The 24099-nt window shown below is 47.3% G+C and overlaps 1 protein-coding gene across 1 annotated transcript in view; it reads left to right on the top strand.

Moving 5' to 3' along the window:
- SH3BP5 (SH3 domain binding protein 5) overlaps nucleotides 1–24099 on the top strand; it is a 76804-nt gene that overhangs the window by 17219 nt on the left and 35486 nt on the right. Inside the window, exon 3 of the mRNA XM_025376324.1 lies at nucleotides 12576–12704. Coding sequence (XP_025232109.1) covers nucleotides 12576–12704 — 129 coding nt within the window. The remainder of the gene's footprint in view (nucleotides 1–12575; nucleotides 12705–24099) is intronic.

Below are 24099 nucleotides of genomic sequence, written 5' to 3'. Positions count from 1 at the left end.
TCGTCTCTGTCCTCTTAGTGAAAGGAACCTCTTGATGGTTCAGATAAGGACAGGCAGTGTGATGCCTTGGAAAGGGTTGGAGTGAAGAAATAGGATCTGGCCTTGTCAAAGTCGTTGAATGCACAGGGCTTGCCCAGAGGGTCTGGAGCTGGGTGATGCCCAAGCTGGGGTTAGACTATCCTGTGTTTTATTCCACAACCCACTCAAATAGCTTACATTAAAGGGAGGATTTTCTGAAAGGTTGTAGGAGTCTCATGGAACTCAAGGGAGGGGAAGTGTCACTGGCTCTGATGCACAGGGAAACCACATGTCTCAGTTGGCCCTGGCAGTCTTGGTGGATGCCTGTGGTCCCAGCACAGTTATTAATAGTGCCTCTCCTTATTCTCAAAAGTGTCTTGTTTGATTGATACATCATATGAGTGTGTTGTCACAGGATTGGAATCAGGAGCCCAGGTCACCTCTCACTGCCCCTCCCATGCCACCTCATGGTTCTCTCCACATTTGCTTTTCTCTGTCTCTCACCTCTATTTTTGTCTGTCTCTCACCTCTGTTTTTGTCTGTCTCTCACCTCTGTTTTTGTCTGTCTCTCACCTCTGTTTTTGTCTGTCTCTCACCTCTGTTTTTCTCTGTCTCTCACCTCTGTTTTTCTCTGTCTCTCACCTCTGTTTTTCTCTGTCTCTCGAACCTCTGTTTTTGTCTGTCTCTCACCTCTGTTTTTGTCTGTCTCTCACCTCTGTTTTTGTCTGTCTCTCCCTCCTCTGGTTTCCTCTGTTCTGATTACTGAGAGGGGAGTCTTGTATTGGAAACACGGTGGCAAGTCCTCACAGAAGGAAGTAGCAGGTCTGGCCGACACGCTAAGGGGCCCCTACTGCTGAAGTTGATCAGGGCCTGAGATGGGAAGAGAAAAGGACTCGGGAAGGGGAATTAGGTCCCTGGTTTCCAGCAGTGATCTCGAAGTTCTCCCCAACTTGAAAATCCTAGTGTTCTTCCTATTCCATTTGTATGTGTCACCTTGGGGCTGTTTCACCTGGGTCTTCTAGTTGGATGACACCGACTGCTGTGGAATTGGGCCTGTGGTGTGAGCAGGAGGGTTGTGGCTGGCTCCAGCTCCCTGGTGGTCTTCATCCGTACCCCTGCTCTCTACCTCTGCTTCTTCCTGGCTCCTGTACCCTCCTGCCTCGGCCTTTCTGGTTTGGCTCCCTTGGGCCCCCACTCTGCCCTGGTACAGTCTTTGTGCTTCTGTCTCTGCTGCAGAATTCTTAAGGTAGAATCAGCTTGCTCTGGTTCTCAGGGCTATGAAAGCCCCTTACAGCGGGAGCTGGGACTAAGAAGAAAAACCAGACAGAGGCAGGAGGGAAGGCATCCTGAGGCCCCCAGAAAGCGTGGCAGGATCTCTCAAAGCAGAGAACGGTCTAGGGCTAGGCCTGTGCTGTTGCAGTAGGGTAGCCACTAGCCACACGCAGCTGTTTAAATTATCATTAAGTCTATTGAACCTGGGAGGCGGAGGTTGCAGTGAGTCGAGATCGCGCCACTGCGCTCTAGCCCTGGTGACAGAGTGAGACTCCATCCCAGAAAACAATTTTAAAAAAAATCACTAAGTTAATTAAGTTTTTATTTTTTGAGATAGTGTCTCACTCTGTCACCCAGGCTGGAGTGCAGTGGCACGATCCTGGCTCACTGCAGCCTTGACCACCTGGGGTCAAGCAGTCCCCCTGCCTCAGCCTCCCGTGTAGTTGGGACTCTAGGCATGCACTGCCACACCAGGTTCATTTATGTATTTTTAGTTGAGATGGGGTTTCGTTGTGTTGCCCAGCCTGGTCTCAAACTCCTGGACTCAGGAGATCCTCCCACTGTGGCCTCCCAAAGTGCTGGGATTACAGGTGTAAGCCACCGCGCCTGGCCCCTTGAAGTTAAATAGAATACAACACTTAGTTGCGCCAGCCACATTTTGAGTGTTTGCTTGGCCACAAGTGGCCGTGGCTTCTGTGTTGGATGGCACAGATGTAGCACATGTCATCATCGCAGAAGTTCCATCAGCCAGTGCTGGAGAGCACTTGCTCCCTTTTCACCCAAGCGCTACTTAAAGTGGTTTCTTTGTGTGTTCTAGTAGCTGCCACAAGTGCTCTTAGAGAATAGATTGGATGGGTGAAAAGAAAGCATGATTTGTATTAGGTTGGTGCAAAAGTAATTGTGGTTTTGCCGTTAAAAGTGATAGTGAATGGAACATTTCAGGTACCTTTACTACTGGCCAGTAAGTCAGATGTTTTCATAGTGCCTTTTATCATAGAATTCTAGTATGTTCCTGCTAATGGAGACTTTCCCATTGTTCTAAGGCTGGATTTCCCTAACTCCAGTTATTCTGCTGCTGCTGCCATCATTTTTGCCATATTCTAGGACTGCGTGTGCTATTTATTCCATGTTGTCTTTTAAATTGGTTCATGTTTTTACTTTAGGTTTTTTTTTTTTTTGAGATGGAGTTTCACTCTTGTTGCCTAGGCTGGAGTGCAATGGCATGATCTCAGCTCACTGCAGCCTCTGCTTCCCAGGTTCAAACGATTCTCCTGCTTCAGCCTCACGAGCAGCTGGGATTACAGGTGCCCGCCACCACGCCTGGCTTTTTTTTTTTTTTTTTTGTATTTTTTTTTTGTATTTTTAGTAGAGACGGGCTTTCACCATGTTGGCCAGCCTGGTCTTAAACTTCTGACCTCAGGTGATCCACCCGCCCTGGCCACCCAAAGTGCTGGGATTACAGGCGTGAGCCACTGCGCCCAGCCCTACTTCAGTTTGAAAAGGAAATATCCTTACTATACATGGAAAACCATCAAAGGAAAATACATTTTTTAAGCAGGTGTTTTTTTAAAGAATAATATATACATAGGGAGTGCCCACCTTGTCAGGGTACAGCTTATGACTTTCAGAGTAATGTTATGTTGTTTCCGGTGGATTTATAGTTCTCCTTATCAAATTCTAGCAGATTCCCCTCTTTATGGAAGGCTCTGAACCTGGATTAGCTTCCCTTTTCTTTAAGAAAGAGATTAGCAAATGTATGCAGGTACTGAAGACATTGTGGTACCTAATGGAGTCTTTCTCCCTGACAGAATCAGAAGCATTTAAACAAGATCTGAGAAGGAACAACTGCTTCATTCTTATTGAACGTACACTCTTGTCTTTGGTTCGAGAGGGGTCTATGTAGAGCAGGCCCGAGGGCAGGTGCATGCAGCACACTGGAAACTTTTTGGCTACAGGTCCCCCTTCACGTTCTTGGTAATCATTGAGTACCCCAGAGAGCTTCATTTTTGTGGATAGTATTAATATTCGCCATATAGAAATCAAAAGACATTTATTTCAAAGGTCTATATTCATTAAAATGACAATCAACCTATTATATGTTAACAAAAATAATATATTTTATGAAAAAGGACTATTTTTCCAAACAAAAAATTCAACGAAAGAGTAATTGTTTTACGTACTTTCACAAGTCTCTTTAATGTCTGGCTTTAATAGAAGAGCTGATTCTCTCACCTCCTTCTGCATTTCATGTCATTTCTTGCTGTGCCACCTGTCAGGTAGCTTCTGGAAAACTCTACTGAACACTCATAAGAGAATGACAGTGAAAATGGCAAGTCTTTATTAATGAAAATGGCTTCCATCTTGCAGACTCCTTGAAAAGGTTTCCAGGTGCCCCACCCCCACCAGTGGTTTCCCCAGACCACACTCTGAGAACCACTGGTGAAGTGACTGGCACACTGGACTAGAAGACTGAAGATGGCCGGTCGCAGTGGCTCACGCCTGTAATCACAACAGTTTGGGAGGCCGAGGCAGGAGAATTGCTTGAGCCCAGGAGTCTGAGACCAACCTGGGCAACACAGTGAGACCTCATCTCTACAAAAAATTTAAAAATTAGCCAGGTGTGGTCGTACATGCCTGTAGTCCCAGCGACTTGGGAGGCTGAGATAGGGGCATTGCTTGAGCCCAGGAGGTGGAGGCTGCAGTGAGCCGTGATTGCGACACTGCATCCAGCTTGGGTAACAGAGAGGGATCCTGTCTCAAAAAACAAAGAACAAAAAGTACTGAAGATGTCTGCTTTCATCTAACACTTGACACTTACTAGTCCTGTGACCTTATGCAAAGAGATTAGGTCACCTGGAACTCCAGGGCTCCAGTTTTCTTTTGTTTTTCTTTTTTTGAGACAGAGTGTCTGTCACCAGGCTGGAGTGCAGTGGCGTGATCTCAGCTCACTGCAAACTCTACCTCCTGGGTTCAAGCAATTCTCCTGCCTCAGGCTCCCAAGTAGCTGGGATTACAGGCACCCACCATGCCCGAGTAATTTTTGTGTTTTTAGTAGAGATGGGGTTTTGCCATGTTGGCCAGGCTGGTCTCGAACTCCTGACCTTAGGTGATGTGCCTGCAGCCTCCCAAAGTGCTGGGATTACAGGAGTGAGCCACCGCACCTGGCCTCTAGTTTTCTTATCTGTAAACTCGGGATGGAAATTCTGGCTGAGCCTGTTTTACAGGGTTGTTGTGTGTCTCTCTGCCAAGTGAAAGTGGTATACTTGTAAATGGCATTAGTAAGGATCTTTTGAAGTATGGTGTTGTCTCTAACATGTAGGACAGTTATTTTTTAAACACCACCATCCCATCTTTATCTCACTTAATTCTGGGGACACCTGTGAAGAGGAAAAGCCATGATTCTCAGTTTCCAGGCAAGGTAATTGAGGTGAGCAGGTGAGCGATTGGCCAGAAAACAGGGACTCATCCTGTGTGCTGCATGTTCAACCTGCATGCTGCTTCCAGTGTATACTGGTGCTGGCGGTGTGGTTTAGCTTGAGCTCTTATCTGACACAGGGCTGTGTGTCTGACACACTGACACAGTCAAACAGGGAGACTCTGCCACCCCTAGCAATTCTTTGCTTGAATAAATTACCTTCAGTCTGAGTCACCTAATGGATGAAACACACTTTTCAGATTTGAAGAGCTGAGGCCTCCTCCAAGCAGAGGAAACTGTTGGAGAACTCTTTCAAGTGCTGATCTAAAAATTCCCCTGGTAAACAGCCCTGGGATGGTAAATGGATTCTTTTTCTTGACTGGTGGAAGATCTGCTCGCTCTCTCAGATAAGCTTGTACTTTTGAGCCATTCCTCTCCATGGCTCATTTCCTGCAGGGAAAGCAGTCAGCTTACTCTCCTCTCTGGACATTCCCGAAGCCACCCCCACTTTGATCTTGGAAAACACATTTGCTTGTAATTGCAGGAGACAAAGAATCACGGTCAAGTCTTTTCTTTAACTAAGAAACAAGACAAAAAGCCCAAGTCCAATTGTGGCAAGGTAGCTTTAAGATGTATCTAAAGAAATGCTTCATAAAAGCTAGGTTGAACTAAATTCTACAGACTCTGCTCCTTATACACATGGATTTATTGTCAGGGGCAGAAGCCCTCCAGCAAACTGTATTTAATTACAGTGCTTTGCCATGCTACAGAATGTGGGTTGGGGCCGGGCGCAGTGGCTCACGCCTGTAATCCCAGCACTTTGGGAGACCGAGATGGGCGGATCACGAGGTCAGGAGATCGAGACCATCCTGGCTAACATGGTAAAACCCGTCTCTACTAAAAAATACAAAAAACTAGCCCGGCAAGGTGGCGGGTGCCTGTAGTCCTAGCTACTCGGGAGGCTGAGGCAGGAGAATGGCGTGAACCCGGGAGGCGGAGCTTGCAGTGAGCTGAGATCTGGCCACTGCACTCCAGTCTGGGCGACAGAGCAGATTCCATCTCAAAAAAAAAAAAAAAAAAAAAAAAAAAAAAAGAATGTGGGTTGGTTGGCCCTTGCTTTCCTATGTTAATATGGCTTCCATAAGGTGTATCTTTCAATCGCATGTTTAAAGCTTAATTCAACTACAAGTGACAGCAATACAATTTTAGCTAGCTTGAACAAAATAGAATGATAGTGGAAGGGGGCCTGTCTTGGCTCAGGGAAGAGGAGTATAGGGGTAGGTTGTAAGGCGTTGCTGGGTCCAGAGGCTCCAAGTGCCACTGGCACCTCCTAGGGGTCTCCTTCCCTTCTTTCTTCTCTGTCAGGCTCTCCCCTCATAGTGCCAAGATGGCTGCTGTCTGCTGTAGGCTTTCATTCCATCCTCTTAAACATCTCAGTGGAAGAAAGTTCCTCTGACAGTTTCAGAAAGGTCCCAAAATGAAGTCTCATTGGTTGTGATGGGTCACGTCTATCGCCCCTGCTCACAGAACAGTCACTGTGGCTAGGAGTATGACTGTGGCCAGGCCCTGTCACATCACTAGGGACTGAGAGGTGGGGGTGAGGACCAAGGAATATTAGGGCTGTAATGCTGGGGATAGGAAAGATTTTGGTCTGTGGCCTCTCATACCTCAGTACCTTTGGGACCTGTTACCCAAGTAGCTGTGACCCTCAGTGGAATGGTAACAACTAGGTGGGCTTTTTCTTACGGGGATGGGGGGCGGGGGCGGGGACCGGCTTTGTGTTTAGTTTCAATGCATCTTTGATGAATAGGCTTGTTGGTGGTTGGATGTCAGCCAGTCATGCATCATTCCTGGCAGCACAACCTCATTTATAGAAGGAAACGCTGATGTCAAATCGAGTCTTCTGGGTTTAATACCCTTTGATGGTCACACACTTAACACAGATAGTCACAAAAAGGGCATCAGTCAGACTGGCGGGCCCTGAACCTGCCCATCAGAATCACCCGAGGGGTCTTTTAACATACTCTGCACCCAGGTAACAATTTTGTAAAACCTAAATTTGATCAGGTCATGCCCTTGCTTAGAAAAATCTATGGTATTTTACAGTTGAAAACAAAAATCCAGGCAGGGTGTTCTACATCTGTAGTCCCAACTACTTGGGAGGGGCAGGAGGATCCCTTGAGCCCGGGAGTTTGAAGCCACAGTGTGATATGATCATGCCTGTGAATAGCCACCACACTCCAGCCTGGGCCTCATAGCAGGACTGTGTCTCTTAAGAAAACAAAAACCCCAATGCTTCTCAGTCTTTCGGCTAAGAGCAAGTGAAAATGAAAACCCAAAAACCCCCCAAAAAACAAAAACACAAAATAAAGCAAACAAAAAGCCCTATACTATCCCATTCGCCCACCCTACCCCTGTTTTTCCTCCCCTAGACAGTTAACTATATTAGTTTAATATATTTTAGCTGATGGAGGTATTTACTTCTGTGACCAAGTAGTATGTACTGTGTGACGACTACTTGATTTTTTTCGTTTGGGTGACTATCTGTTGACATCCTGCTGTGGAAGATGAGGTTTTGTCTCTTTCGCCCTCTGTCTCGTACTTTTCCTATCTCCTGTCCTCTCAACAGAATCCATGGTGGTCAGTATTTGAGTACCTTATTGCAGCTAGGTAAGTGCTATTCACAGTTGAGCCATCTAGTAAACTATGATTATGTTTCCTTTTTGTGGTAGAATGCATTCTTTAATTATTTCTGACAAAGGGTGCATTGGAAATAAATTACTTGAGACTTAAGTAACCCTATGGGAAGAAAAGCCACCACACAGAACCAGGTTAAAAGGTTCAATTTTGAGATATGATTGATGGCCAAAGGAAGAGAAATGGCAAATAGAGAATAGCAGAGGGACACAGGATTTCAGTGATGAACTAGCGCCAGAAAATCTTCTGCAAAGAAAGAAACAAGAAATAATCTCCCCTTCCCCCCACCATGCCATGGTCTCCCATTGCTCATGGGATGAAGTTCAGATGCCTTTATATGGCCCAGGAGGCTTCCTGGCTCCAGCCCCTACCAGGCCAGCCTGTCCATGCTGGAGGGTCGAATGACCCCCTTCTCTGTCTGGTGGAATCCCCTTTGTTCACGTCTGACTTGGGTTGGGTGGCCTTCTCAGCCGTGTGTCTGTTGCTCAGTGTGTATAAGTAGTCTTAGCACTGCTTGACTTTAATTGTTGCTCTGTCATTTTCCAGCTCTATGACCTTGGGCAAGTTACCTTTCTTCTCCTTGCCTCTATTTCCTCGTTTGTCAAATGTGGATAACAACAATGGCACCTACCTGTTAAGATTGTTAGTGACTGCACAAATTGGTGGGGTTTAAGCCCTGACAGTAGTGCCTGCCACATAGCAGTCAGTCAGTCTGTGCCCTGTATCCATCCTTCTTTCTCCACAAAGGCAGTGTTGGTGGGTTGTATTCACCAGTGCCCTAAAGAGCTCTTGGCGGATCAGATGTCTTTAGCTGCTGGGCAGGGAACCTGAATGAGTGATTCAGGCACCAGAGTGATAGGGACTGGAGAGGAGGGTAACCCCTGCCTAAGGGGGCACCTTCTGCTCTACTCCTAGCTATTTTTCTTTCTTTAAACTAAACATTTGAGAATTCACTTTTTTTTTTTTTTTAATGTGAATTTTCCCTGACATTTACTACACAGCATACCAGCCAAATGCACTAAGCTTATTGGCCCATAGGCCACTGCTTTGGGGCCCAGTTCTCATTTAACAGAGTAGGCATAGGGGATGATGTGACCTGCCACAGGCCACACGCTGACCAATCTGGCCCTCAGTTTTCTTAGTGGTGTGAATGTGGATAGCACTGGCACTGCCAACCACCAGGGAGGTGACCGTGAGGATGCGGTCATGCATGCGAGTGCATCTTGCAAAGCGGCTGCCTGCACAGTGTAACAAGTTATTATGTCCGCCGTGCCCTTGTCTCCGGGAAACTCCCTGGGTAGTTTTTAATAGGGTCTCGGGGTCTCTTTTTATACCAGGAGGAAAAATTGTATACATTTATTGAGCACTGACTGTGTGCCCAGAAATTGTTAAATGTTTTACATTTGTATTCTCCTTGATTCCTTCTAAGAGCCCTCCCTATGGGATGGAAAGTAACAATTTTATAGGTATGGGTCATAGAGAAGGCCCTGCTTAGGGCCTTGCAGAAGGAACTTTAGTCAGCATCGAATCTGTGTTTCTGATTAAAATCCTGGGCTTTGACAGCATGCTGCTTCCCACTTGCTGGAAACCAAGTCCTGTAGAAGCTCTGTGGGGCTTCTCCATTCCCTGGGCACTTCCCCCGAGAACAAGGCTAGTCTTGTTTTCTGCCTGTAGAAGCTGCAGCGGATGACCCTAAGCCTGGTCTGATAAGGGAGAAGGCAGAGGAAATCAGGATGATGATGATGGCACAGAACCAGGGGAAAGGGGGCAAAGCCTGTGTTGGATGTGAGATCCAGCCTCGGGAGCTGAGGCGCTCCCATGGGAGGTAGAGCTTTTACCCTCATATTTTGGAATACCGGCGGCATGTTCAAACCCATCTAGCAAGCCCGCAGCTTGGGATGACGGGATGCATTAGAACTGATCAGAGCCTCCTCTCCCCCCATGAGACCCCTGCAATTGCATGTTTAGAAATAAAATTTTGGTTAGGTACAGTGGCTCACACCTGTAATCCCAGCATCTTGGGAGGCCTAGGCAGGTAGATTACTTGAGGCCAGGAGTTTGAGACCAGCCTGGACAACATGTGACACCTCATCTCTACTAAAAATATGGGAAAAAAAATTAGCTGGGCGTGGTGGTGCACACCTGTAGTTCCATCTACTTGGGAGGCTGAGGCACAAGAATTGCTTGTACCCGGGAGCCAGAGGTTACATACAGTGAGCCGAGATCATGCCACTGCATTCCAGCCTGGGTGACAGAGCAAGACTCTCTCAAAAAAAATAAAATAACATTTTTCCGATAGTTACTTGTGAGGCAGGCCCCTCTAGCCAATAGAATACGTGTTTTACCAGCAGGTGGGTGTTGAGTCGCCAGCCTCATAGCTCGTGATCATGTGTTGTTCCTTTGGAGTATCCACTTCCCCTTTTCTTTTCTTTTCTTTTCTTTTCTTTTCTTTTCTTTTCTTTTCTTTTTGTTTTGAGACAGGGTCTGTCGTCCAGGTTGGAATACAGTGGTGTGATCTCGTCTCACTGTGGCCTCAACCTTCTGGGCTTAAGCGATCTTCCCGCCCTGGCCGTAGGCACAGGCCACCATGCCCAGCTAGGTTTTTTTTTTTTGTTTTTTTTTTTTGAGATGGAGTCTCACTCTGTTGCCCAGGCTGGAGTGCAGTGGCGCCATCTTGGCTCACTTGCAAGCTCTGCCTCCTGGGTTCATGCCATTTTCCTGCTTCAGCCTCCCAAGGAGCTGGAACGACAGGCGTCGGCCATCACGCCCGGCTAATTTTTTTGTATTTTTAGTGGAAACGGTTTCACCTTGTTAGCCAGGATGGTCTCGATCTCCTGACCTCATGAACTGCCCGTGTCGGCCTCCCAAAGTGCTGGGATTACAGGTGTGAGCCACCGCACCTGGCCACTAGTTTTGTGTTTTATAGAGACAGGGTCTTACTATATCCTTCAGCCTGGTCTTGAACTCCTGGGCTCAAGTGATCCTCCCACCTGGGCCTCCCAAAGTGTTGGGAATACAGGTGTGAGCCACTGTGCCTGGCCATTTTCCTTTTTTTTTTTTTTGAGACAGAGTTTAGCTCTTGTTGTCCAGGATGGAGTGCAATGGAGCAATCTCGGCTCACTGCAACCTCTGCCTCCCAGGTTCAAGCGATTCTCCTGCCTCAGTCTCCTGAGGCTGAGGATTTCAGGCATGTGCCACCAGGCCCAGCTAATTTTGTATTTTTAGTAGAGATGGGGTTTCTCTGTGTTGGTCAGGCTGGTCTCGAACTCTTGACCTCAGGTGATCCAGCCGCCTTGGCCTCCCAAAGTGCTGGGATTACAGGCGTGATCCACTGTGCCTGGCCTCCATTTCCCATTTTTTAAAAACTTATGCATGTGTCCCTCCCTCCCCTAGGTGTGGCTTTGTCAGGCAGATGACTGAGGGAGAGGTAGAGGGGATGTGGGGTTTGAGTCACTGACCTGATCCCTCCTAATAGGTCTTCCTAGACCCGGGGACTAACTTATTTAACTTTTTTTTTTTTTTCTCTCATACCTCTTGGATCTGGTTTCTTGACTTTTACAACATGATTAAGCCTTACACAGTCCTCCTTTGCCTTCCTAACTCCTGTCAAGGTCCAAGTTACTAGTTGCTGTCGCCAGGATGGATGGCCACCCCTTATCTCTTGCCATTCTCCACATTCCAGACCTCCGGCCTCCTTTGGTTTCTTGCAAACACCATGCTGTTCCCATTCCCCTCTTATCTGGACACAGGCTCTGCTGCCTGCTTGGGACTCAGTATTTTCTTTCCCTCCCCCAAATTCCTATTCATGCTTTGGACTTTTGTACTCCTCTGGAAGTTTCCTGTGACTCTCCCTCTGATACATGGTCTGGTGCCATTCTTCCCTGCTGAGTTCCATGGCGCCTGGACCATTCCTACCTTGTCGCTGACTTTTCTGGAATGGGCTGTAATACCTACCTCACCCACCAGGCTGTAAGTGCCCTGGAGACAGGGCCACGCCTAAGGCCCAGCACCAGGTCTGGCATGTGGTAAATAAATAAATAAATGTGCACTCAGTGTTTAACGTTGACAGCATCATTTGGACTGAAGCTGCCGGAGGCGGCTGGACATTCTTCCCCAGAAAGATGTTTAGTCAGCGTTGAATCCATGTCTCTGATTAAAATCCTGAGCTTTGACAACATGCTGTCCAGAGGTCCTGGACAAAGCTTTTTAATCTATACCATGCTATCCAATATAGTAGTTGTTAGCCATGTTAATTAAAAAATTTTAAATATAGTGAATGAATTATTATTTTTTTTTTGAGACAGTGTCTCACTCTGTCACCCAGGCTGGAGTGCGGTGGCACGATCTCGGCTCACTGCAAGCTCTGCCTCCTGATTCAAATGATCGTCCTGCCTCAGCCTCCTGAGTAGCTGAGATTACAGGTGCCCCCCCACTGTGCCCGACTAATTTTTGTATTTTTAGCAGAGACAGGCTTAATTTCTAAAAGGTCCATCCTACCGATATCTCCCCACAGTGCACAACGTGCTGTGCACATACACAGTAGGTGCTCAGAAACTTTGCGTTGTTGCTCACTAAACTTTTTTTTTTTTTGAGACAGAGTTGTGCTTTGTCCCCCAGGCTGGAGTGCAGGGGCATGATCTCTGCTCACCACAAGCTCTGTCTCCTGGGTTCAAGAGATTCTTGTGCCCCAGCCTTCTGAGTGGTTGGGACTACAGGTGCCTGACACCACGCCTGGCTAATTTTTGTATTTTTAGTAGAGATGGGGTTTTGCCATGTTGGCCAGGCTGGTATCCAACTCCTGACCTCAAGTGATCTGCCTGCCTAGGCCTCCCAAAGTGCTGGGATTACAGGCTTGAGCTAACACGCCCGGCCTGATTAAAATTAAATAAACTAAAAACTCCTTTCCTCAGTCACACCAGCCAGTTCCAAGCACTCGGTAGCCACACGTGGTTGGTGGCCGCTGCACTGCACAGTGCAGAGCATGGGACGTTTCCGCCGTGGCAGGAAGCTCTTTTGGGCGGTGCTGCTCTAGACACTGTCTTACAAAGGTGCTACTTTAGAGGTCTGTGTGTTGGGTAAAGTCCTTTGTTGGTGTTTTTGTCTAGGTCCAGTAGGTGTTTGCAGATCCCTTCTTAAGCCTGAACTGTGTTTCCTCGGTTTCCCCTGGCTGCAGGATGCTCGTCAGAAGTTCCGCTCTGTTCTGGTTGAAGCAACGGTGAAACTGGATGAACTGGTGAAGAAAATTGGCAAAGCTGTGGAAGACTCCAAGCCCTACTGGGAGGCACGGAGGGTGGCGAGGCAGGTAAGATAGCCCCATAGATGTCTCCACTCCCTCAAGCCTCCCTACCCCTCAGTTTTGAGGGTGCCTTTGACTCTGTATCTCTTGCTGAAGGCTAGGAGCTTGAGTCCTATATGTCTTATCTGCAGTGACCCACCCCACCGCAGTCTGCTTCATTTCAGTGCTCGACACTATTAATAGGGTGTGAGTGCTGGCATTTGGATGACCCTGCAAGTGGGTGCTCCCTGAGCTGGGGCTGGGTGTGCTTATGGGGACATGTCCAGAACGTGTTCCTCCTCCACTCCTAATGACAACCTGTCAGGCAGCGGTAGGAAGATGCGCTTCCTCCCTCGTGTTCGCCTCACTCTTGGGAGTGTTTAGCTAGGTGAATTCTTATACACTCCTTAGCGGATTCTGACTTCCGTGGCCATCGTCCTGCTGAAACTTTGGTTCTTTGTCCTGAGAGCCCAAATAAGAAGCGGTGAAACAGACTGGAAAGGGAGTGGCGGAGGGGAGCTGTGATCAGGCGATTGCTGGGGGCTGCGTGGAAATGGGTTCTGGTTTAGGAGTTGGTCTTCCTTTGGCTGCTGTGTGACGTGATGTGCCACTTGTGTCACCTGCAGCCTCTGATAGCCACGCCCTGTGAACGGGGAAGGTAAAGAGCCCCCAATAGTTACTGGTACCTGCCGTGTGGCAGGCCCTGGGCTGGGGGCCTGTGTTCACCTTCCTCAGCCCGCTTGGGCTTCCCAATTAGAGAGCTAATGTGAATCACCAACCCTGTGATGCCTCTTGAGATGAGAGTTCAGATTTCCCAAGAAGATCTAAGCAGTTCGTCCAAATTGTAGTTCACTAGCGAATGACCCAGTGCTGTCCCTGTGGTGTGTTGATGACACGATAGAGGATGCTGCCTTCAAAAGTGTCCACTTGTAAGAAGATGTTTAGTGAGGCTGGGCATGGTGGCTCACGTCCGTAATCCCAGCACTCTTGGAAGCTGATCACTTGGTGGGCAGATCACTTGAGGTCAGGAGTTCGGGATCAGCCTGGCCAACATGTTGAAACCCCTCTCTTCTAAACATACAACAATTAACCGGGTGTGGTGGTGGGCGCCTGTAATCCCAGCTACTCGGGAGGCAGAGGCATGAGAATCGCTTGAACCTAGGAGGTGGAGGTTGCAGTGAGCTGACATTGTGCCACTGCACTACAGCCTGGGCGACAGAGCACAAGTATGTCTCAGAAACAAAACAAAACAAAAAAAGATTAACAACAACAACGCAAAGTTTCTGAGCACCTACTGTGTATGTGCACAGCATGTTGTGTACTGTAGGGGAGATATCAGTAGGATGGACCCTTTGGAAATTAAGTCCCAGAAATCTAGGAATATATTAAGATAGACCCATAGAGAATGAGGCCAGGACTTAACCATTCCTCTTCTTTTCCCTATCTCCATGCATCTCTCCAATTTCTCTTCAAGGGAGCCCCTTGTTGCTTTGGGAGTTCTACCAGGATCCTATCTGTGTGTTTGGGTTTTGTGCTCCGAACCCTGAGCTGAAGTTTCTGGTTGGACCTTGCCAGATATGTTGCCTTTATTCCTAGACAGAGTGGCTGCCTGAAACCCTTCTTCCTTCCCTGGCCTGGTGCACTGGACTGTACACTTCAAAGTTCTGATGGCTCGTTGGTCTGTACAAGCCTTGAGCAGCAGCCACTCCCTTTCTCCACTTCCAGCTGGGCCCCACCCAGGCTTCTAGCGTTCCGGGAGAAGAAACCCTTCTCTAAAAAGGACTTTCCAATTCCCACAGATTCCAGCACCCGGAGGCATTCCCCCTCCAAAGTGTCCATGTTGCATCAATCTTTGAGATGCCCCCCAAGTTGAGGATGTGTCCTACCCAGTGTAGGCCGAGGTTGTATCATTCTTGACCTGAAACAGAAGTATGGAGGGTTCAGGTTAGGTTTGAGGAGAAGCTTCTAAGGATTTAATTTAAACATTGGATAAATATCGAGGAATTCAGAAAACCTCCTTTCCTGAAAGTCTTTAACACGGGGATTTATGGTTCTGTGATGCCATTTAGCCCACGCGTGTCTATTAAAAGCAGGCCATGTGCCCATGCTGCAGAATGATTGAAGGATGCTCTGTTAAAGCATCCCGCTGGAGTCGCGGAAGCGGCTTCTCTACCTTAAGTTTCCCTTGCCTGGTCCCCGAGTTCAGGTGTAGGGGCAGAGATGGCTCTAGGGGGCTTTGTGTCAGGGTTTCTCGAGGCTGGTCCTCTGATTCAGGTCGCTCTCTTGGCTGTGCTGATGTGAAACGTGCTCCCGCCTCAGGTCTTTGGACTTGCCTTTTCCTCTGTTTGGTGGTGTCCTAACCCTGGTATTTTCATAGCGCGATTCCTCATCTCCTTCAGGTTTCTGCTCAAATGTCCCTTTATCCGTGAGGCCTTCTCAGGCTAACATTTAAAATGGTAATTCCCAGCCCACCATCCCTGCCAGCCCCAGCCCCCATGCCTTGCTTCCCTTTTTCCCTGTGGGCCTTCTCCCCATCTGACCTGTTACAATTTACTTGTTTACAGTAAGTGAAGCTCCACAAGGGCAGAGAGTTTCATTCGTTTGGCTCCTTACCAGGTCTGCAATGCCAGTATACAGAAGGTGCTCAAATAGTATATAAATCAATAAATGAACAAACTAGTGAATGATGTTGGGGAGCCGCCAACAGACCAGAGGTTCCTCCCCTGCCCTCCCTTGAAGTCATGAGCTTTTCCTCTCCGTTGCTCCTTTACTTACAGCCTCTTTCCCACCCGGTAGCTAGGTAAGCAGATGGAGAGTGGCATGACTGGCAAATCCAGCCTTGTCTGGATTGGGTTCACTCAAATCCCATTTAGCAGGTGGGTCCCCAGCTGGCTGTGACACATCCTGAAGCGGATTTCACACCACTCCCTGTTCTTCTGCACCCCAAATCTTCTTTGATGGCAAAAGAGGTAGGAGGGAGCTGGCTGGGAGGCTCCTAGTCTGTTGGGAAGCAGTGGATGGTGGCGCCTCTCCATCTCTTCATCCCTTCTCTTGGCCAGTGAGGACAATAGGACAATTACTGAGTCCCTTGGGCAAGGCACTGAGTCATCTGGTCGAATCGGATGATGCCCAGGTCCTGGGGATGAGTGAGTCACTCTTAATGGGCAGAGCCGAAGATGAAGATGAATGTTGAGAGCGTCCTGCCTGGCTTTATGCCTGCAAGCCCTCCCCGTAATCTCCTTCCTTCTTGCAGGTGGGCAGGAAGAAGCAGGGTAGAAAAGGTTAGATTCCTAACCTAACTCCTACCCCTCAACCCCAAGGGACCTTGTTGGTCAATAGCGAAGGAACTGGAAGGATGTTCAAAGGCTGAGGCAGGGCATGGATGTCACATTTCATCTCTGTGGAGGACGGGCTGCTCAGGCCAGATGAATGAGCTTGTTTTGTGTGCGAATGTTCCTCTCACCTTCCTGATGGTGAGGGGGGCGATGTCCATCTCCAGCTGCTGCCAAGTGGGGCTTCCTGTTTTCTTCCTCTGTTCTTGTCCCCACCCCCTTCCTTTTTATATTTACAAACCTCTCTGGCTATGTACAGCAGGGAATGGTGCCTGAGAGACTCCTTCAGATAGCAGTTCCTTCTACTTCAACTCAGGGGGCTCTGCAACCTCAGGGTCCCTGCGTCCTCGTTCATGAAATGCTGGTAGTCAAGGGAACAGCCCTGGCTATCTCAGGGGGGCCTTAGGATTTAAGTGAGATAGTGCGTTTGACAGCGGAATCCCAGCATGAGCTTGGGTTTCGGCTTCGTTAAAAAAGGAGAATTTATTGTAGAAAATTTAGAAAATAGACAAAAAGAAGAAAATAAGTCCCAGTACCTTCTCTTACTATTTATATCCCATTTTTTTTTTAAAGAAATCATGATAGTTACATGGTAGTCATGTGTCAATGTGTTTTCTACTTTTGATGGTTACATTATTATTATGTGAGAGACAGTCCTTATTTGTAGCAAATAGCAACTACAAAAAGTATTTGGGGGGTGATGGAGCATCAGGTCCTCACTCAAATGGTTGAATGCAAAAAGTTATCTGTACTGTACTTTTTCTTAACTTTGTGAATATTTTGAAATAAAAGTACATATGCTATTTGGAGAAAAATAAGATAGTATAGTGGTGGTTTTATATGTCTGGAATATCCATGGCTATCTATTCAGCATTTCAATTGAGGGTACTTGAAAGGGAAAAACCTCCTACACTTGATTTTCTGTGAAGAGTTTACAAAGATTGGTAATTTCAGCCTGGGAAACATAGTGAGATCTTGTCTCTATATGACATAAAAAAAATTATAAAATTCACTGGATATAGTGATATGTGCCTGTGGTCCCAGCCCTCAGGAGGCTGAAGCAGGAGGATTGCTTGAGCACAGAAGTTCAAGACTGCAGTGAGCCATGATGCCTCTTGTACTCCAGCCTGGGTGACAGAGCAAGACCCTGACTTAAAAAAAAAAAAAAAATCTACTGTTGGGCTGGTAGAAATTGTACCGGTTCATTAAAAATTTGCATCAATTTTACTTTTCCTGATATGAGCTCATTTTCCAGCCAATGAGTCAGATCCAGTTCTGTGATCTTGAAAACCAAGTCCAAATTCTGCCAAGCAGAGGTAGAACATGATGTGTGTTTTCTATGCCAGGTTGGGGGCAGGGCACTGGCTTTGATTTGAGAGTTTTTGTCCTTGAGCCCAAGCTTGTTTTTAAGCTTTGGCGTATCTGCTTTGACATATCTGCCAGCCCGTCTGGCCTTCAGCATGTGATGGGGGAGCCGTCTGATGAGGGCACAGCCCGTGTGACTCAGTGACGCTGAAAAGCAGGGTGTATCTTGCTTACCTGGCTCCCTGGGTGCTGACTGGTCTAATAGTGGCTTTGGACCTGTCATTTTATCGCTGTCAGTCCCAACCCTTATTTTCTCCTCTTTAAGAAAATTGTGGTAAGGTACATACAACACAAAATATACCATTTTTACTCTTCTTTTTTGCCTCGCCCCCATTTTAACCGTTCTTAAGAATGGCATTAAGACATTCATACTGTGGATGCACATTCACTTGCTATGCAGCGCTCACCACCATCCACCTCTAGAACCCTTGCATCTTCCCAGACGGAAACTCCGTACCCGTTCAACACTAACTCTCCATTCCCCGCCTCTCCCAAGCTCAGGCAACCACCACTTCTGTTTTCTAGTTCTGTGAATTTCACTACCCTAGGTACCTCATGTAAGTATTGAGGAATCATATAGTATTTGTCATTTCGTTACCGGCTTATTTCACTTAGCATAATGTCCTCAACATTCATCCATGTTACAGCATGTGTCAGAATTTCCTTTCACTGAATGTATATACCACATTTTATTTATCTATTCATCCATGGACGTTGGGCAACACTTGTTATTTTTGAATGGTTAGAATGTGTCAGAAGAGAGCAGAGCACTTTGCAAACTTGATGGGCAGCATAAATGCAAAATAGTGGGGGTTATTTAGTGCTGAAAGTTGCCTGTTTTGTGCCTATGGGGCCATATAAGGCCATGTCTTACATATAACCTCCTTTAGAAAAGGAGATGTCCTTAAAGGCTGTGGGACCTTTGGCAGGTTACCTAATCTCTGTGCCTCAATTTTTTTTCATCCATAAAATGGAGTTGGCTGGTTGAGGGATCTCAGGCCTGTAATCCCAGCACTTTGGGAGGCCAAGGCAGGAGGAATGCTTGAAGCCAAGAGTTTGAGGCCAGCCTAGGCAACGTAGTGAGACCCCCATCTCTACAAAAAGTAGCCAGGCATGGTGGTGCATGCCTGTATTCCTGGCTACTCAGGAGGCAGAGGCAGGAGGGTTGCTTGAGCCCAGGAGTTCCAGAGTGCAGTGAGCTATGATTGTGCCACTGCATTCCATCCTGGAGGACAGGGTGAGACCCTGTCTCTTAAAAAGAAAGAAAAGTTGTATTATCAGTTAGCTTTTGCTATGAAACAAACCACCCTAAAACTTAATGGCTTAAGACATTTATTTAGCTTATGGTTTTGTTGGCCAGTTTTTCTGATCTTGGGCTTAGAGCTGATCTCTCACATTTACAATCAGTTGGTGGTTTAGCAGGGCGGCTGGCTGATCTTGGCCTTGTCTATCAAGCAGTTGGTTGGTGGTCAGCTAGGGTAGCAGGGGTGACTGGGCCACATGTATCTTTCATCCACCAGGCTAGCCTGGTCATTTTCATACAGTGTTGAGATTCCAGGAACAAAAAGGGTGAACCCTTTTCAAGCCTCTGCTTGTTTCATGTTTATTAACATCTTATGGGCTAAAGTCAGTCATGGGGCCAGTCCAAATTCAAGAGTTGGGAACGATAAACTCTACCTGCAAAGTATTCTAGCTACTTTTGCAGTTAACTACAGCGATTGAATTAGTACATGTAAAGCATTTGGATCCAACAAATGTAAGATTATCCCAGATGTATTTTTCTACCAAATGTTGAGTATCTGGTGAATGTGCTGCCTCGTAATAAAAAAAAGATCACCACCACAAAGAACCTATTGGTAGAAGAGGAAACAGGCCTCTTCTGGCTGGGAGGGGGCTATGGAAGATAGATTGTGCCAGGTGTATAAGAGTGAGCCCAGGTAGGTTGAGTGCATAGTGAGTTATTTGTGAGGACAGAATGTGCTGGAGGATCGAAAATGATGAGGGAGGGAGTAGCTGACTTACCCTTTTGACTGATCAAAAGCACTCTATGCTCAAAGGTATAGTGTGGCATGGGCCTTGAATGGATGGAGAATTGTGTTTCGAATGAAATGAAATGGGTCAAGTGTATCAATTAATCTTCTGAACTATTATGTTAATCCTAGAAGAACAGAGTATTATAGTGGTCCTTTATTGGGAAATTCTAGGCATTGATTTTGTTTGTAGAAAACCTTCCATGACCAGGAGTGGTGGCTCATGCCTGTAATCCTGGCACTTTGGGAGATTGAGGTGGGAGGATTGCTTGAGCCCAGGAGTTCAATAGCACCCTGGGCAACATGGTGAGACACCATTTCTTTTTTCTTTTTTTTTTTTGAGACGAAGTCTCGCTCTGTCGCCCAGGCTGGAGTGCAGTGGCCGGATCTCAGCTCACTGCAAGCTCTGCCTCCCGGGTTTACGCCATTCTCCTGCCTCAGCCTCCCGAGCAGCTGGGATTACAGGCACCCGCCACCTCACCCGGCTAGTTTTTTTGTATTTTTTAGTAGAGACGGGGTTTCACCGTGTTAGCCAGGATGGTCTCGATCTCCTGACCTTGTGATCCGCCCGCCTCAGCCTCCCAAAGTGCTGGGATTACAGGCGTGAGCCACCGCGCCCAGCCGAGACACCATTTCTTTAAAAAAAAAAAAAGCAGACATGGTGGTGCTTGCTTGTGGTCCTAGCTACTTAGGAGGCTGAGGCAGAAGGATTGTGTGAGCCTGAAAAGTCAAGGCTGCATGGAGCTGTGATTGCACCACTGCACTCCAGTCTGGGTGAAAGGGTGAGACCCTGTCTCAAAAAAAAAAAAAAAAAAGAAAAAGGGGAAAACATTTCGCAAGTGGAGAATGAGAGGATGAGAGCCTGGAGAGGCTGATGTTCTGCAAAGGTGGGATATAAACTCAAGGATATGTCAAATGTAGGTTATTACTTCACGTGTCTGGGTGGGGATTTTAAAAAATTTATTATTTTCTTTTCTTCAGTAGCTATTGACTGAGCACCTATTGTATGCCAGGTGTTGTTGTAGCCACTTGTTGACTTATCGAGCGTAGAACAAAGATCCTGTCCTTATGGAGCTGACATTCCCCTCATGGCAGTCTTATAAAAGGGTGTGGGATGGGCTGTTTTGAGCAAAAGTAGAATCTTTGTTACTGACCTGGATAGGGGTGTGTGTGTGTGTAGGGGTGTGTGTATACACACACACACACACACACACACACACACACACATATATATATATGACTTCTCCATTTGAGATATGGAGTGAGACTGTGGGAGGATTATAGCAGGCCAGGGGATTGGCAAAGAAAAGCATCTCCCCTTTGCGCTGGCCATTGTGGAGTATACAGTTGGTCTGTATCCTCCACGAACCCCATCTACATGAAGGTGGTGCTAAGGCAGAGGTAAATACAATCAATTCTCATTATCTGTGGTAGTCATATTCTATAAAGTTGCCACAGACACTGAATTGGCAAGTACCAAGGTTTTGCTCCTAGGGGAAATAGAGGGATAGGTTCCTAAGAGCCTCTGGTCACAACATTTTTGTCAGCCAATCAATACATAACTTTGTTATATGTGTGTTTCTGTTTAAAGACCCCTTATTTAGTATGTTTCTTATAATCAATTATATGCAATATGTCTTGATAATAAAACACTAGTTGCAAAGGGTTGAATGTTCTCCTGACTCTGGGTGATGTGACGGTAAACTTCTTTGGCTCTTAGCCTCATGATGATGCTGTCCACTCTGCTTTTTTAATCTCTCGTGACCTTGCAGGCTTAGTGCCAGATGGAATCCACAAATCCAGCCGCACTTTCATCTTTTCCATAGCTTCATCATGCACAACGGATGTTACTTTAGCACTTAACTAGAGTGAACTCATGTTCAGATTGGCAAATTTCCTCTTCCTTTTTCTGCATGTGTCGTTTTGTTGACTCATTAACACTGAACTCACAGCCAACAGTGGTATAACTTCTGCCTGAACGAAGCTCGTCTAATGCAAGTATTTTCTCCATAAGGCACATCACAGCCTTCTTGTACTTAGGAGCACTAGAAAGCACTTAATTGCTATACTTGGAGGCCAGTTTATAGAGAAAAATCATCAACAAAAAGCACAAAAATGTCAAAGACACAGCACTAAAAGGACCGAGGAAAGGACACTTGTTTTCAGTATGAGAGCCGAAACAAGAAGGCAGAGTAGCTTCTTTTTGGACATCAGCCAGAAACGTATGTATCAGGTGGCTCATTTTTTCACACTCTGTGCATGTGGATGGATGGCCCCAAGAGTCCTGCGAGTGTTGATTTTGGGGTTACAAATAAAGCTTAGTAAGGAGGTAAATTCAAAAATATGAAGCTGTGAATAAGAGGACTGACTGTATTTGCCAAGAGCCACACGGAGAGGCTTATTTGTTAGTGCGCTGAACCACGTGGCTCTGATGTAGATGGCAAAGGGAAGAAGCCAGGGAGTGTCACTATGTGTGTGTATTGGCGGGGGATGCTGCCCATTAGGAAGGCTTGAGGGGAAAGGCACACTGCACACTCCGAAGCACAAGAGGGAGGCTGGCTGGTAAAGACAGAAGAGCGGAGATCTGAGGGAAGGGGTCGGTGTGGAGGTGTGGATATGAACGTGGGTAAGGAAGCCAGAGCCTTGGAAAGAGAGGCTTTTAGGACTAAAGGCAGTTTTTGAGCTCATTCATGCAGTTATTTCCCTGCGCGCCCCTGCCTCTTCTGGGCTGGGGTAACTGAGAAGCTCTTGTTCCAAGAATCTGGAATCCTTGGGACCTTTCCCCTCATGTTGCCCTGTTCCTGCTAGGACTTCAGCGTGGCTTTGTCATGCCCTCCTTCTTCCCACTTTCATTTCTACAGAGCCACTTGCCTGCCTGGGGGCAGTTCTTGCCACGGGACTTTGGGTGAGGAGGTCTGGCTCAGTGACGTTCATCCCTGTGGCCCTGGTCACATTCCCCCTGGGTGGCCACAGGCCAGTTCCTGGGAACTGCGTCATTCCTGCTGCCCAAAGTAAGGGCACGTAGTGGAATGACGGGGCATCTGTCTCAAAGCAGAGTTCCTGGAGATTTATGGCAAGAACGGAGCGTGGACTCTTAACTCTCTCTTGCCTGAAAGACTGCATCCTGCCTGACTGTCTTGGCTGAAGATTCTGGGAAAGAAGCAGCTGCACTTGGGAAGCTTGGAATCTTGAATTAGGACGGGGTCAGGAGGGAGATGAGCGGCAGCTTTTGGCCCAGGTCAAAGGCTCCTGACACAGAGAAGTAGATTTTTGGGCTTCTGCCAGAAGGGTTGCACCTCCTGCTTGGCTGGCTCTGCCTCAGGCGTCTGAGGCTGGAGCAGGGACAGTGTTGCTGATCTTGAGTTTTTCTTTTTGTTTCTTTTCTTTTTTCCTTTTTTTTTTGAGACAGAGTTTTGCTGTTGTTGCGCAGGCTGTAGTGCGATGGCACGATCTTGGCTCACTGCAGCCTCCGCCTCCTGGGTTCAAGCGATTCTCCTGCCTCAGCCTCCTGAGTAGCTGGGATTAGAGGCATGCGCCACCACGCCCAGCTAATTTTGTATTTTTAGTAGAGACAGGGTTTCTCCACGTTGGTCAGGCTGGTCTCAAACTCTCGACCTCAGGTGATCTGCCCGCCTCGGCCTCCCAAAGTGCTGGGATTACAGGTGTGAGCCACCACGCCTGGCCTAGGTTTTCTTTTCTGGTGGTGCCATGGGCCACTTGCATTCCACCCCATTCCGTCTGGCAGGTGGCAGGAAGCCCGCATGGGGGACTGTTTGCAGGCAGGTCTTAGCCAGGAAGCATTGGGCTGGAGGAGCTGCTCTCTATCACCTTGTCATTTGGGAGGTTTGTCATGGGCAACTCCCTTTTTCTTGTCTCCTTTGCTATTCACAGAGGCATGGCTGAGCCCCAGTTGGTGCTGCCGGGCAGGCAGTGTTCTTTCTGAAGCTAACAGGTGTGGTTTGTCACCGCAGCATAGTGGTTAGAGGGGAAACAGGGTGTGGAGTTGGGTTCCCTGAAACCACGATGCTCTTCAGATGTTTCCTTCTTTCTTCTCAACTGTACCCTGCTTTCAGTAAAATGATTGCATGGACGTGGTTAGCCCCTTCCCCTCTGTAAACCACAGGCATTCCCTGGCAAGAGTGGTAGAGTGTTGAATTTTTCAGTTAAAGGAAATCAGACCATAGGTTGTATTTCTGCTACGAGTTTCATCGACACAGGCTGGCCTTTTTATGTTGCTTGGCAACGAGGTTTGGGCCCCTGGCCAGATGGCTGTGCACTCTTGGTGCACCTTCTGTTCCTTTCCTGACTCAGAGGATGCCCCTGCTTTCCTTCCTTTCTTTTCCACTTCTTCCCCAGCCCTCCCAGTTGTGACTTCTATGAAAATCTACCCTCAAGAATCTGATGAAATTATTCATGCTGAGAAGTAAATGACTGATAAGACTTAGAGATTTACGGTCTCTGGGCCTTCAAGTGGTTCTGACTCACAGATATTCCCATAGCTTGGAATACCCTGCTTCCAACCTGGTGGGACTGCATATTCCCAACTCGGGGTTCGTCATGCTGCAGGAACCTCTCCACATGTGAGAGACAGGACACCACCCTTTACACCAAGTGGGAAATGCTTGGAAGTGCAGGCTGTAGGTGGAGTTTTCATTTCTACACAGTGGGATGACCTTGTGGAGTTTAAGCCAGAAG

Source organism: Theropithecus gelada, chromosome 2 (genome assembly GCF_003255815.1).
Source record: "Theropithecus gelada isolate Dixy chromosome 2, Tgel_1.0, whole genome shotgun sequence".
NCBI classification, from domain to species: domain Eukaryota; kingdom Metazoa; phylum Chordata; class Mammalia; order Primates; family Cercopithecidae; genus Theropithecus; species Theropithecus gelada.
The sequence above is the reverse complement of the archived record's forward strand: the minus strand, read 5'-3'. Positions and strand labels throughout refer to the sequence as shown.